This window comes from Astyanax mexicanus, chromosome 7, assembly GCF_023375975.1.
Source record: "Astyanax mexicanus isolate ESR-SI-001 chromosome 7, AstMex3_surface, whole genome shotgun sequence".
In the NCBI taxonomy this organism is placed as follows: Eukaryota; Metazoa; Chordata; class Actinopteri; order Characiformes; family Acestrorhamphidae; genus Astyanax; species Astyanax mexicanus.
The window spans coordinates 52,233,250-52,248,157 of record NC_064414.1 but is presented as its reverse complement, the minus strand read 5'-3'; the positions used below and the strand labels follow the sequence as shown (position 1 = coordinate 52,248,157).

The window sequence follows — 14,908 nt, the reverse complement described above, 5'->3', positions numbered from 1 at the left end:
TAAATTATTATCGAAAGTGCTGTTCTTTAGCACGCCCTGCCAAAACGTGCTGATCCGCGTGCGTCACTTCCACCAACAACAAGAAACGTCAAACGTGACGACGACACTCGTTTTTACACTGCATTATATTTGTCATTTTATTATTTTATTTTTAACAAATACTTTATATTACTGATGGAAAAAAACGACACATGGCTGTTTACCAGCACTTTAAAGATAAAAAAAATAATAAAATAAATAAAAATAAGTAAGGAGAAAGAGAAAGTGGGCGGGGTTTATGATGGGAGGGGCGGGGCTGAGCACTGAGAGACTCTGAGCGGTGGAGGAGATTATAAACCTGACCGCGGATTCAGCCTGCTCGGGTTTTGAGCCGTTTTTGGAGCTTCTGGGGAAGAAATGCGCGCTTTATCTGAGCTTGGGGGCTGAAGGACATTTCCACGCATCGGCTGCTGTGAACTGTTACGAATTTCGTCGCGGCGGCGGTGAAAATAAAGCCATAAAAACACAGGTGGGTGGGTTCAGCTACTGGAGCTATGACAATTTTAAATGCCAGCTAAATCAGCCAATAGCAGAGCTCGCTGGTTTGATTGATGTGCGCTGTAGCCAATCGTCGGGGAGTAAGGGCAGGACTTGTTCGGCAATCTAACGTGATGAGGGATGGCGATTAGTCAGTACTTTGAAACATAAACAGAACTAAAGTGTGAATGTTTATATGCTAAATTTTGGGTTTAAACGCGAGTTTAAAGTTAAAATTAAGTGTTTTAACGTGAAATTGAATTAAAAACATGTAGTTTAAAAGCTGTCAGTGAACTTACGTAATGATGAGCAGCCAGGCTGGTAGGCAAATTTAGGGAAAACACATTATAAAGCCTGAATAAGTTTAATTAACTTACATTTAGTCTAATAATTTGAGAAAAAATGTTGCCTTAGCGTATTTTGAGTCATTTTTACTAAAAACATAAGTTAATTAAGCTTAATGATTTAAGTTATAGTGTGTAAATTTAAAGTTGAATCAATTGTTGTTAATTTTATAATTGAACCAATATTATTATAATTAAAGAAGTATTGTGTGTAAAATAATTGATTTTAAGTCATTTTGTAGCTTTTCTCTTGTTTTTGTTTTAAACATAACAGAACTTTATATGACAGGACTAAAAGTTAATTATAGAACAATAATAATACATAATATATAAGAATATGATTTAATTCATTGTATTCAAGGCATCTCAAAATAGTAGATATTTAAAAAATAAGAAATCAAATAAAGGCCATAATTACAAAAGTACAAAAAATAACTAATATGACTAAGATATCAGGACAAACACTGAAAAAGTGGAAGTCACTGTAAAAATAATTTATTTCCAATCATTTTCGAACAAATCTTTTCATCATTCATCATAAATGTGGACAACCCTCATAATTATTCTCATATTATGATTATTATGATTATTGTTACTTTTTATTATTATTAGTTTTTATTGTATTTATTTATTTTTATTCTGTTTTTTTGTCATATCTTCAAGAAGTTATAATATGAATAGAAATATTGTAATATTATTTCATGACCATATCGCTCACCCCTAGAGTCAGAAACTATGGGAAACAACCAGTATATAAATACAAAGTGCCAGAAGCCAATAGAAACCGACTAGTTCATTTAAATCATAGATCCTATTCATTTATTTTTTACATGTGACCAAAATGTTTTGAATTGTTTGGAAATTAAATGAAATTAAGTTTTATAAAAAAGATGTAATTTTGAATTGTGAAATTTAGGGTACTGCTGCTAGAAGTGAGTAATGGAGTGCTGTTGGTGTTTTCTGGGTCTCTATAGATGTACACAGACAGGTAAAAGTAGAGGTACAGGTAAGCAGCATGTGCCTAAACTCACCTGAGTGACTGAGTGGAAAATGCTGGAGCTGAGTCAGTATTTACACTCAACACCAAACACTGAACTGTGGAAGAGTGTGTGTGTGATTGTTCACAAAGCCTCAATCAGTTGTTTTCTGTGTGAAGTGTCTAACAGCACAGATAGTAAATTATATAATATTTATTTATACAATATGTCAGAATAGAATTTAGTCATAAACACTACCTAAAGGTACCTACAAATATAAAATGCTGCACAGAACCAGTCACAGACCTGATATTACATAATAGATTTTTGTAAATATCAATAAGTAAAATAAAAAAGGCCCAGTTCAAGACAATAATATATCCTGGGACTTTTCTTTTAACCATAACAGAACTTTAAATGATAGTGCTTATATTATAGAAAAAGTATTACATATAATATATAAAATATAACTTACTTTCTTATGCTCAAGGCACCTTCAAAATCTCATATATAACAAGTATATCATATTTTTTTTGGACAAATTTACTGATGATCAGTGATGTTTTGGAGAGACATGTCATCTGCTGGTGTTGATCCACTGTGTTTTATTATCAAGTCTAAAGTCAGTGCAGTTTTGTTTTCCCACAAAATCTTACAGCACTTCGTGCTTCCCTCTGCTACTGACAACCAAAGAGCACTTACTCTCTTAATACCTCTAACACACTAACTACTTCTAACCTCATTTCCTTCTTCCTCTCCTTCACTCCTCTGTCCTATTATTCCCCTTTGTCCTCCTTTTATCCCTATCCAAAGATGTTTTTCCTTTAAACTTATTTTACATTGTACTTGACTATTGTAAGTCGCTTTGGACAAAAGCGTCTGCCAAATGTAATGTAATGTAATGTAATGTAATGTAACCTTTATGGAGATGCGGATTTTATTTTCCAGCAGGACTTGGCACACTGCCCACACTGCCTAAAGTACCAATTGGTCTTATATAATATTAAAATTTTCTGAGACACTGATTTTTGGGTTTTCATTGGCTGTAAACCATAATCATTAACAATAAAATAAATAAACTCTTGAAATAGATCACTCTCTGTTTAATACATCTATATAATATATGAGTTTCACATTTTCAACTGAATTACTGAAAAAAAGTTACTTTTTTTTTTTTTAATGCACCTGTATGTTGGATATGCTGTAGATTAATGAACTGCTCTTTCGCTTGAGTTATGGATGAGAGGAGCCGGTCACACTGTACCGGCTTGTTTCCTCCACACACCACAGAGAATGTGGTGGAGCGGGTTAAATACCATCTCACCCAAACACAGCTCACTACTCACTCTCACTCTTACCCTCACCAGATTACAGAAAAACATTAGAGAAATCATGAATTAAGAAGTCATGAATAGAGCAACAGATCCCCAAAATCCCTTATGTTCCATATATATTAAATACAAAAGTTTTAGTCCTCAGTAGGGGTGGGCGATATGGCTGTAAAATAATATCACGATATTTCAGGGTATTTTTGCGATAACAATATACTTGGCGATATAGAAAAAACAGAAAAAGAATTAATTAATTTCAGGAATATAGTATAATAGTATAACAGCATAATCATAATGTGGCAAAATAAATAATATTGCATAAAATAATAAAATTCAGCAAATAATATTGCAGAATATTTAGTGCATGCATATAAACTGCAAACTAAAACAATTATACAATAAATACTCCTAAAGCTTCACAGTAAATAATAGACTACTTTTAAGACAGAACATCTATATTATCAGGATATGGATTTTTAATATCACGATATTTCTGTGTCACGATATATTGTATGCGATATAATATTGCCCACCCCTAGTCCTCAGTAGTAATGGGACAAAATACTACAATATTACAATACATATATTTACGTATACTTTTTGTTTTTGAAACATTATCAATATGTGGCTTTAAATATGGATACTTTTTTATTGAAACATATGTACTCTAAATTCTAAAAGAAATTGATAAACAAGTCAGAATATGTTTTATATTTTAGATTCGTCAAAGTAGCACCTCTTGCTTAAATTAGACAGCTTTACACATCTTGGCTGGATTTTCCCAGTTAGTTTTATGAGGTAGAGTCTCCTGGAATTCAGGCTTTCAGTTAACAGCTGTGCTGAACTCATCAAGAGTTAATTACTTGAATTTCTTGTCTCTTAATAAAGTGTTTGAGAGCATCAGTTAAAGTAAAGTAGTGAAGAGGTAGAGTTACAGGTATACAGTGAATAGTGAATATTTGAGTAATGTTCTAATCCAGATTATGAGAAGCAACAACTACTCAGTTGTTGTTTACTAAGTAAAGAAAAAATAATACTTTAAGAAAAAATGAAGATTAGTCAAACATTTTAAAAACATTGGAAGTATCCTGAAGTGTCACCGCAAAGACCATCATAAACATGATGTTGAAACTGGCTCTCATCAGGACCAACCCAGGGAAGGAAGAGCAAGAGTTTCCTCTGTTGTACAGGATAAGTTCATCAGAGTTTCCAGCCTCAGAAACCACAAGTTAAAAAACAGCTCCCCAGATAAGAGCATCTAAAAGCTTCTTCACAGAGTATTTTTTTTTGTTTGTTTAACACTTTTAAGTTACTACACGATTCCATATGTGTTCCTTCACAGTCTGGATCACTTCACTATTCATTTACTATGTGGGGGGAAAATTTACATACTGAGGGAGAAGGTGTTAAACCAATATGAATAGAGTATCACAGTATTGTGATATCTAGGGCTGCATAATATATCGTTTTAGCATTGTCATCGCAATGTGCGCATGCGCAGTAGTCACATTGCAGGACGTTCAAGATTACTTAAGGCAATTAAAACGAACACGTCATGTTGTAAAGTTTTTATTTCTTCACACAAGAAGTAGATACACAGCGCTGTCTCTGTGTCCGTGTGAGTGACAGGCTGCAGCTGCCTGAGAAGCAAGAGGGGGGGGCAGGAGTAAACATGAGGTAACAGCCCTCCACATGGTTGGGCACTGTGCACCTCAGTCCAGCACAGTTTTACAGCTCAGATATTTCCAGTTACAGCTGAATTCACGCTTTTAATCCTAGAAAAACAATCTTATTTACATTTTAAAAATCCATTTAAATGCCTGATTAAAGGGGCGATTACTGTTGTTTTGCTGTTTTACTCGGGTTTTGAGAGCTCGGCGCTGACTCAGCTCTTGATCGGTCCGGACCCGAGACAGCACGTGGGTGGGGGCGGGGCTGGTAATGTCATGGGCCCTGCATTGTTTAATATCGCGATATATATTGTCAAAAAAATTTGCAATGTAAAATTTTTCCAATTAGGTTAGGTTAGTTTATTTGTACCCAAATGTAAATTTGATTTACAGTATGCGAAGCAGCATCTTGTTACAAAAAGAACATTTACCAAAGCAAACACAAACATACAGTAAGCAACATATATATAAATACAATTCCTTAAGTCTCTATGTCCTATTCATCCTATTTGCTTGAGTTATGGCATCTTGGTACTCTTAATCTCTGTCCAGATGGAAGCAACCTAAATTCACTGTCCCCCAAAATTACATCAGTTACCTGCTTTAACTGTCTGCCATACAAGGTTTCCAAGTTGAGTAACGGCTTACCAATCAACTTACTTGCCCATTTTACAATCTAATTCAGGCCATTCCTCTTTTTAAAGGCCAAATTACCAAACCATGCAACCAGGAAGAAAGCTTAAACTATTGTGCAGACCTAGTGATATTGTTGTTAAGATATCACAATGCAATAAGAATATAGCAATATATTGTGATATGTTTCTCAAAAGTGTACAATAATGTGTTTTTATTGATAATTTAGATGTAAAGACTAAAATCTCCTAAAAGTCGCTAGAAGTTGCTAAATGACGTCATCGTATAATTTGCATAATACATGTTTTTGAAGCTGTAAAGGATTAACATTGTGAGAGAGAAAAACGTGAGTAAAAACACTCTAAATATGTTAGAAATGATACAATTAACTTCAACAAATGAACAACTTCTGTTGCTTTTTAAATAGGCAGTCATGTCTCAAAATAACTTCATTTTTATGTAAATTACATAAATCATTCTTTTGCCGTGTTGTTAAATGTTATTATAAGAGCAGTTTTTTATTTTATATATATATATATTTTTTTTGCTTTCTTAAGTTTTCTTTATTTTCAAACCTATTATAGACAAATTGTTGAATAGCTTTTTACAAAGCGGGGCTAAGTTCAGGGGAGCGTCGGTGGTGAAAATTAAAACTCAGAGAAAATCGATTTTCATGAAAACACATCGTCCTTAACTGTAAATTTGAATTAATCGATAAAATCGATTAATCGCCCAGCTCTATGTCAGACAGTCTGTTCACGAACATTAGGACACTGAACACAGTGTATTTCACAGTGAAATTCCTGCACAGAGCTGTATCTGCTGCTGCTGCTGCACGGTTAAGTTGAGCTCAGGACGGTTCAGCAAAGCCATTAATGCAGAATAAACACGGCGGATTCTGAGCCGGGGTGAGAGACGCAGCTCTCTGAGGAATTTAGATAAAGGCTGATAAAGTTCTTAATGCATATCACTGAGAGAGGATTACTGCCACTGCGCTCAGGACAGGCTTCAGTCCTCATAACTGACGGCTGAACCGCCGGCTCCGTGCTGCCAGTAACAGGCAGGGATATACGGGTTTAGCCTCAGTGCCGGCACGTCTGAGGAGGGAGGGGTTTAGATGCTATAAATGGGAGCACTAATGTACGCTGCTGTATAAGAGCCAGGTTATGAAGATTATTACTCTTATTTTATTGTATGTGAACAGTAGTCAGAACTGTGCCAGTTCGTATGTATAAAGTAGGCATGCATTGAAATTAAATTTTTAGCCAGGAAAGTGAAAAAAATTAAACACTTTTAAACACAGTTATAACCTATTCGTTTCTTTCTTTCTTTCTTTTTTTTTTTTTTTTTTTTAGAATTTTTTTTTTTTTTTCCCCATTTTCTCCCTAACTTACGAGGCTGATTACCCAACCGACTCATTAGGACTCCACCTATCACTAGTGGTGCCCCAACAGGAGGGTAAACTCTTTTTGTATTGTTGCTGATGCAGCATTGCTGAGTAGCATCATCGCTAACGCTCGGAGGAAAGCGCAGTGACTCGGTTCTGATACATCAGCTCACAGACGCAGCCTTGTGCTGATCCACATCTCCCTAGGAGTGATGAGGGGAAAGAAAGAGCGCGAGCTACTGTACCAACCCAGCTAGAGAGCAAGACCAATTGTGCTCTCTCAGGGCTTTGGTAGCTGTAAGAGCAATACAAAAAAGAAAAATATCAATACTAAAAGAAGTAAATACGAATAAACAAACGAATAGCATTAATAATAAAAAAGGACACTTTTTTGACGTCGTATAAATTCCCTGTCAGTATAATTATTACAAAAATCTTCCTCACAGTAGAAGATATAGTGAAATATTCTAGAATCTTATAAAAATAACATCCGATATTATACTTTGTAATGTTTAGGTTAATATATACAGCTCTAGATAAAATTAAGAGAGCACTTCAGTTTCTGAATCAGTTTCTCTGATTTTGCTATTTATAGCTATATGTTTGAGTAAAATTAACATTGTTGTTTTATTCTATAAACTACAGATGGCATTTCTCTTAAATTCCAAATAAAAATATTGTAATTTAGAGCATTTATTTGCAGAAAAGATGCAGAGCTTTCAGACCTCCAATAATGCGAATAAAACAAGTTCATATTCATAAAGTTTTAAGAGTTCAGAAATCAATATTTGGTGGAATAATCTTGGTTTTTTATCACAGTTTTCATGCATCTTGGCATCATGTTCTCCTCCACCAGTCTTACACACTGCTTTTGGATATCTTTATGCTGCTTTACTCCTGGTGCAAAAATTCAAGCAGTTCAGTTTGGTTTGATGGCTTGTGATCATCCATCTTCCTCTTGATTATATTCTAGAATTTCCTGCAAAATTAGTCTAGGGCTCTAAATTATAAGCTGTAAAGTGCAGTAAAACATGCATTAGCTCAGGAGCCTCACCAATAGCAATAGGAAGCACAAATGAAGAGAATGAACGTTAAGAGAATAAATGCAGTGTTTAAACTCTGAAGGAGTTGCTTCAGGCCAGTAAAAGCAGGTCAGGAGTTTTTGGTGGAGAGTTAAGTTTCAGGGTTTGAATTGAGCGAGAGCCGTGTCGGGACTGGTAATGGGGTCAGCCGGTTCCCCCTGCTGTTCTGCCCCATACAACTCCATAATACTTCCAGATTGAGTTCATTCACATGGTCAAGAGACAGATTTGGCACTGACTGAGATTCATAAGTAAAGCCTTTTGTGCAGAACATCAAAGGGAAGGCGGGTGAAACATAAAACCCTGTAGTACTGACTTTTTTTATACTGAGCGGTTCAAAAGCATGCCAGACCTGACCTCTGTGGCATTTAGTATTATGAAATTAGGTAAATCAGACAGGACTATGACGTCACAAAGCAGCATTTTAATAATTCAGTAATGACAGGTCTGAAAGCTCTGCATCTTTTTTTTGTTATTTCAGCCATTTCTCATTTTCTGCAAATAAATGCTCTAAATGACAATATTTTTATTTGGAATTTGGGAGAAATGTTGTCTGAAGTTTATAAAATAAAACCACAATGTTAAGTTTACTCTAGGCCCGTCACAATAATTGCAATATTGATTTATCGTACAATAAATGAACATGACCCAAATAATTTTTGATAATCGTGATTTCGTCTATTGTGTTTATTTGTACAGGGGTTGGACAATGAAACTGAAACACCTGTCATTTTAGTGTGGGAGGTTTCATGGCTAAATTGGAGCAGCCTGGTGTTCAGTCTTCATTAATTGTACATTGCACCAGTAAGAGCAGAGTGTGAAGGTTCAATTAGCAGGGTAAGAGCACAGTTCTGCTCTAAATATTGCAATGCACACAACATTATGGGTGACATACCAGAGTTCAAAAGAGGACAAATTGTTGGTGCACGTCTTGCTGGCGCATCTGTGACCAAGACAGCAAGTCTTTGTGATGCATCAAGAGCCACGGTATCCAGGGTAATGTCAGCATACCACCAAGAAGGACCAACCACATCCAACAGGATTAACTGTGGACGCTGTAAGAGGAAGCTGTCTGAAAGGGATGTTCGGGTGCTAATCCGGATTGTACCTGGATACCGTGGCTCTTGATGCATCACAAAGACTTGCTGTCTTGGTCACAGATGCTCCAGCAAGACGTGCACCAACAATTTGTCCTCTTTTGAACTCTGGTATGTCACCCATAATGTTATAGTGTGCATTGCAATATTTAGAGCAGAACTGTGCTCTTATCCTGATAATTGAACCTTCACACTCTGCTCTTACTGGTGCAATAATGTACAATTAATGAAGATTAGCCACCAGGCTGCTCCAATTTAGCCATGAAACCTCCCACACTAAAATGACGACAGGTGTTCCAGTTTTATTGTCCAACCCCTGTAACTATAAATAACAAAATCAGTTTCAGAAACTGAAGTGGTCTCTTTATGCAGCCATTAGTAGGAATATGCAGATGCTATAATGTAATGTAATTAAGACTGGAGACTAAGTGAATTAATTCTGTGGGTGATGTGCTGCTCCTGCAGGACTGCAGATGGGTCAGGGCTTGTGGAGGGTGGTGAGGAACCAGCAGCTGCAGCAGGAGTACAGCGAGCAGTGCTACCTCCAGCGGGAGCACCGGCGCAGGATGGGCCCCCTGCTGGTCGAGCCGCAGTCGCAGCCGCAGATGCGCCGGACGCTGCAGTGCCAGGTCCCCGGCTCGGACATCGGGCAGCTGCTGCGGGCACGCAAAGGCAAAGACCAGCAGGGCTTCATCGACCTGGAGATGCTGCCGCCCGAGCTCAGCATCACCATCCTGTCCTACCTGAACGCCACAGACCTGTGCCTGGCATCCTGCGTGTGGCAGGACCTGGGAAACGACGAGTACCTGTGGCAGGGGTCAGTCAGTGTATCACCTGTATAATAAATCATTCAGCTTCTTACAGAAATAAACCTTTAAACCAAATGAGCCAAGCTGAGATATTTAGCTATGAAACTAATGCTGCTACTCAGTAGTGAAAGCTTATATCCCACTAATTAGCTATATATTAAATAAAATGCATGTTACAAAAGTCAGTAATTCCTATTAGTTTTACCTGTATATATTTTGATACTGTATAGCCCTCTTAAGACAGGATTTTTACAGTTTTACATGAAGAGTTGGGTAATATAATTAATATCAAAGTTAGTGTACAGTTAGTTTTTACAGAAATTCAGTTAAATTAATCGAATATAGATTAATTCTGCTCTTCATCAGTTTAGTGAATTAATCATATCAGTCCTAAACATCTGTCCAATGTAGAGTTCTGATAAATAGATAAAAAGTAAAATAAAGTTTAAAGGTCTTTTTTTCTTTACTCAATCAAGTCTGCATTAGACGTATTCTAATGTATTCATACAAAATGCATTACGGCTTCATCCATTATGATCTTTATTCTCTATTAATACATTACTGTAGGTCTGTATGTGTTAAGATCACTATATTTTTACGTTTAATGACTATCAATTAATTAGTGGATTTTTATATAATATACCTTGAAAAGTGCCCTACAAAGGTCATAATTAGTAAACCTGCTTTAGTAAATGAGTATTTAATAAGTAATAAGGTGTTAGAAATGTCCAATTCAGACTTTATTACAGTGTATTAATGGCGTGTTCTTTAATTAATAGTGTTTTCTGTTAAAATCCGACCAGTGTGTTGAGGTCTGTGTTGTGTGTGTTGAGGTCTGTGTAGTGTGTGTTGAGGCCTGTGTTGTGTATATTAGTGTGTTGAGGTCTGTGTAGTGTGTGTTGAGGCCTGTGTTGTGTATATTAGTGTGTTGAGGTCTGTGTAGTGTGTGTTGAGGCCTGTGTTGTGTATATTAGTGTGTTGAGGTCTGTGTTGTGTATATTAGTGTGTTGAGGTCTGTGTAGTGTATATTAGTGTGTTGAGGCCTGTGTTGTGTATATTAGTGTGTTGAGGTCTGTGTAGTGTGTGTTGAGGCCTGTGTTGTGTATATTAGTGTGTTGAGGTCTGTGTAGTGTATATTAGTGTGTTGAGGTCTGTGTAGTGTGTGTTGAGGCCTGTGTTGTGTATATTAGTGTGTTGAGGTCTGTGTTGTGTATATTACTGTGTTGAGGTCTGTGTAGTGTGTGTTGAGGCCTGTGTTGTGTATATTAGTGTGTTGAGGCCTGTGTTGTGTATATTAGTGTGTTGAGGTCTGTGTAGTGTATATTAGTGTGTTGAGGTCTGTGTTGTGTATATTAGTGTGTTGAGGTCTGTGTAGTGTATATTAGTGTGTTGAGGCCTGTGTTGTGTATATTAGTGTGTTGAGGTCTGTGTTGTGTATATTAGTGTGTTGAGGTCTGTGTAGTGTGTGTTGAGGCCTGTGTTGTGTATATTAGTGTGTTGAGGTCTGTGTTGTGTATATTACTGTGTTGAGGTCTGTGTAGTGTGTGTTGAGGCCTGTGTTGTGTATATTAGTGTGTTGAGGCCTGTGTTGTGTATATTAGTGTGTTGAGGTCTGTGTAGTGTATATTAGTGTGTTGAGGTCTGTGTTGTGTATATTAGTGTGTTGAGGTCTGTGTAGTGTATATTAGTGTGTTGAGGCCTGTGTTGTGTATATTAGTGTGTTGAGGTCTGTGTTGTGTATATTAGTGTGTTGAGGTCTGTGTAGTGTGTGTTGAGGCCTGTGTTGTGTATATTAGTGTGTTGAGGTCTGTGTAGTGTGTGTTGAGGTCTGTGTTGTGTATATTAGTGTGTTGAGGTCTGTGTAGTGTATATTAGTGTGTTGAGGTCTGTGTAGTGTATATTAGTGTGTTGAGGCCTGTGTTGTGTATATTAGTGTGTTGAGGTCTGTGTAGTGTGTGTTGAGGCCTGTGTTGTGTATATTAGTGTGTTGAGGTCTGTGTAGTGTATATTAGTGTGTTGAGGTCTGTGTAGTGTGTGTTGAGGCCTGTGTTGTGTATATTAGTGTGTTGAGGTCTGTGTTGTGTATATTACTGTGTTGAGGTCTGTGTAGTGTGTGTTGAGGCCTGTGTTGTGTATATTAGTGTGTTGAGGCCTGTGTTGTGTATATTAGTGTGTTGAGGTCTGTGTAGTGTATATTAGTGTGTTGAGGTCTGTGTTGTGTATATTAGTGTGTTGAGGTCTGTGTAGTGTATATTAGTGTGTTGAGGCCTGTGTTGTGTATATTAGTGTGTTGAGGTCTGTGTTGTGTATATTAGTGTGTTGAGGTCTGTGTAGTGTGTGTTGAGGCCTGTGTTGTGTATATTAGTGTGTTGAGGTCTGTGTTGTGTATATTACTGTGTTGAGGTCTGTGTAGTGTGTGTTGAGGCCTGTGTTGTGTATATTAGTGTGTTGAGGCCTGTGTTGTGTATATTAGTGTGTTGAGGCCTGTGTTGTGTATATTAGTGTGTTGAGGTCTGTGTAGTGTGTGTTGAGGCCTGTGTTGTGTATATTAGTGTGTTGAGGCCTGTGTTGTGTATATTAGTGTGTTGAGGTCTGTGTAGTGTATATTAGTGTGTTGAGGTCTGTGTTGTGTATATTAGTGTGTTGAGGTCTGTGTAGTGTATATTAGTGTGTTGAGGCCTGTGTTGTGTATATTAGTGTGTTGAGGTCTGTGTTGTGTATATTAGTGTGTTGAGGTCTGTGTAGTGTGTGTTGAGGCCTGTGTTGTGTATATTAGTGTGTTGAGGTCTGTGTAGTGTGTGTTGAGGTCTGTGTTGTGTATATTAGTGTGTTGAGGTCTGTGTAGTGTATATTAGTGTGTTGAGGCCTGTGTTGTGTATATTAGTGTGTTGAGGTCTGTGTTGTGTATATTAGTGTGTTGAGGTCTGTGTAGTGTGTGTTGAGGTCTGTGTTGTGTATATTAGTGTGTTGAGGTCTGTGTTGTGTATATTACTGTGTTGAGGTCTGTGTAGTGTGTGTTGAGGCCTGTGTTGTGTATATTAGTGTGTTGAGGCCTGTGTTGTGTATATTAGTGTGTTGAGGTCTGTGTAGTGTGTGTTGAGGCCTGTGTTGTGTATATTAGTGTGTTGAGGCCTGTGTTGTGTATATTAGTGTGTTGAGGTCTGTGTAGTCTGTGTAGTGTGTGTGTTGAGGTATGTGTAGTGTGTTGAGGTCTGTGTAGTGTGTGTGTGTGTGTGTGTGTGTGTGTCTGTAGTGTGTGTTGAGGTCTGTGTAGTGTGTGTGTTGAGGTCTGTGTAGTGTGTGTGTTGAGGTCTGTGTAGTGTGTGTAGTGTGTGTGTGTGTGTGTGTTAAGGTGTGTGTGTGTAGTGTGTGTATAGTGTGTGTGTGTTAAGGTCTGTGTGTTGAGGTGTGTGTGTGTGTGTGTGTGTGTGTGTTGAGGTCTGTGTAGTGTATATTAGTGTGTTGAGGTCTGTGTAGTGTGTATGTGTGTGTGTGTGTGTGTTGAGGCCTGTGTAGTGTGTGTTTAGGCCTGTGTAGAGTGTGTGTTGAGGCCTGTGTGTTGAGGTGTGTGTGTGTGTGTATGTGTAGTGTGTGTATTAAGGTCTGTTTAGTGTGTGTGTTGAGGCCTGTGTGTTGAGGTGTGTGTGTGTATGTGTAGTGTGTGTGTTAAGGTCTGTGTAGTGTGTGTGTGTAGTGTGTGTTGAGGTCTGTGTAGTGTGTGTGTTAAGGTCTGTGTAGTGTGTGTGTGTGTGTAGTGTGTGTTGAGGTCTGTGTAGTGTGTGTGTAGTGTGTGTTAAGGTCTGTGTAGTGTGTGTGTGTGTAGTGTGTGTTAAGGTCTGTGTAGTGTGTGTGTAGTGTGTGTTAAGGTATGTGTAGTGTGTGTGTGTGTAGTGTGTGTTAAGGTCTGTGTAGTGTGTGTGTAGTGTGTGTTAAGGTCTGTGTAGTGTGTGTGTGTGTAGTGTGTGTTAAGGTCTGTGTAGTTTGTGTGTGTAGTGTGTGTTGAGGTCTGTCTAGTGTGTGTGTGTGTAGTGTGTCTTAAGGTCTGTGTAGTGTGTGTGTGTGTGTGTGTAGTGTGTGTTAAGGTCTGTGTAGTGTGTGTGTGTGTAGTGTGTGTTAAGGTCTGTGTAGTGTGTGTGTGTGTAGTGTGTGTTAAGGTCTGTGTAGTGTGTGTGTTAAGGTCTGTGTAGTGTGTGTGTGTGTGTAGTGTGTGTGTGTGTGTAGTGTGTGTTAAGGTCTGTGTAGTGTGTGTGTGTGTGTGTGTGTAGTGTGTGTTAAGGTCTGTGTAGTGTGTGTGTGTGTAGTGTGTGTTAAGGTCTGTGTAGTGTGTGTGTGTGTAGTGTGTGTTAAGGTCTGTGTAGTGTGTGTGTTAAGGTCTGTGTAGTGTGTGTGTAGTGTGTGTGTGTAGTGTGTGTTAAGGTCTGTGTAGTGTGTGTGTTAAGGTCTGTGTAGTGTGTGTGTGTGTGTAGTGTGTGTGTGTAGTGTGTGTTAAGGTCTGTGTAGTGTGTGTGTGTAGTGTGTGTGTGTGTGTAGTGTGTGTTAAGGTCTGTGTAGTGTGTGTGTGTGTAGTGTGTGTTAAGGTCTGTGTAGTGTGTGTGTGTGTAGTGTGTGTGTGTGTGTAGTGTGTGTTAAGGTCTGTGTAGTGTGTGTGTTAAGGTCTGTGTAGTGTGTGTGTGTGTGTGTGTAGTGTGTGTTAAGGTCTGTGTAGTGTGTGTGTTAAGGTCTGTGTAGTGTGTGTGTGTAGTGTGTGTTAAGGTCTGTGTAGTGTGTGTGTAGTGTGTGTGTGTGTGTAGTGTGTGTTAAGGTCTGTGTAGTGTGTGTGTGTGTAGTGTGTGTTAAGGTCTGTGTAGTGTGTGTGTGTGTAGTGTGTGTGTGTGTGTGTAGTGTGTGTTAAGGTCTGTGTAGTGTGTGTGTTAAGGTCTGTGTAGTGTGTGTGTGTGTGTGTAGTGTGTGTTAAGGTCTGTGTAGTGTGTGTGTTAAGGTCTGTGTAGTGTGTGTGTGTAGTGTGTGTTAAGGTCTGTGTAGTGTGTGTGTGTGTAGTGTGTGTTAAGGTCTGTGTAGTGTG

General features: G+C 38.0%; 1 protein-coding gene across 6 annotated transcripts in view; it reads left to right on the top strand.

Annotated features, from left to right (window-relative positions):
• The first annotated feature begins 298 nt into the window (after window positions 1-298).
• The window catches only part of fbxo8 (F-box protein 8), a 33,997-nt gene continuing 19,387 nt past the window's right edge, over window positions 299-14,908 (top strand). For 4 of the 6 annotated variants that reach the window (XR_007439992.1, XR_007439990.1, XR_007439989.1 and 1 more), the window contains exon 1: window positions 9,503-9,854. Coding sequence is in view for 2 of the 6 variants with exons in the window: in XM_049481405.1 (XP_049337362.1) it covers window positions 9,511-9,854 (344 nt within the window). In the remaining 4 variants the exon portion in view is untranslated. Of the gene's footprint in view, window positions 509-1,834; window positions 1,867-9,502; window positions 9,855-14,908 lie in introns of those variants that run through there. The other 2 variants (XM_049481405.1, XM_049481404.1) reach the window with 2 other exon arrangements.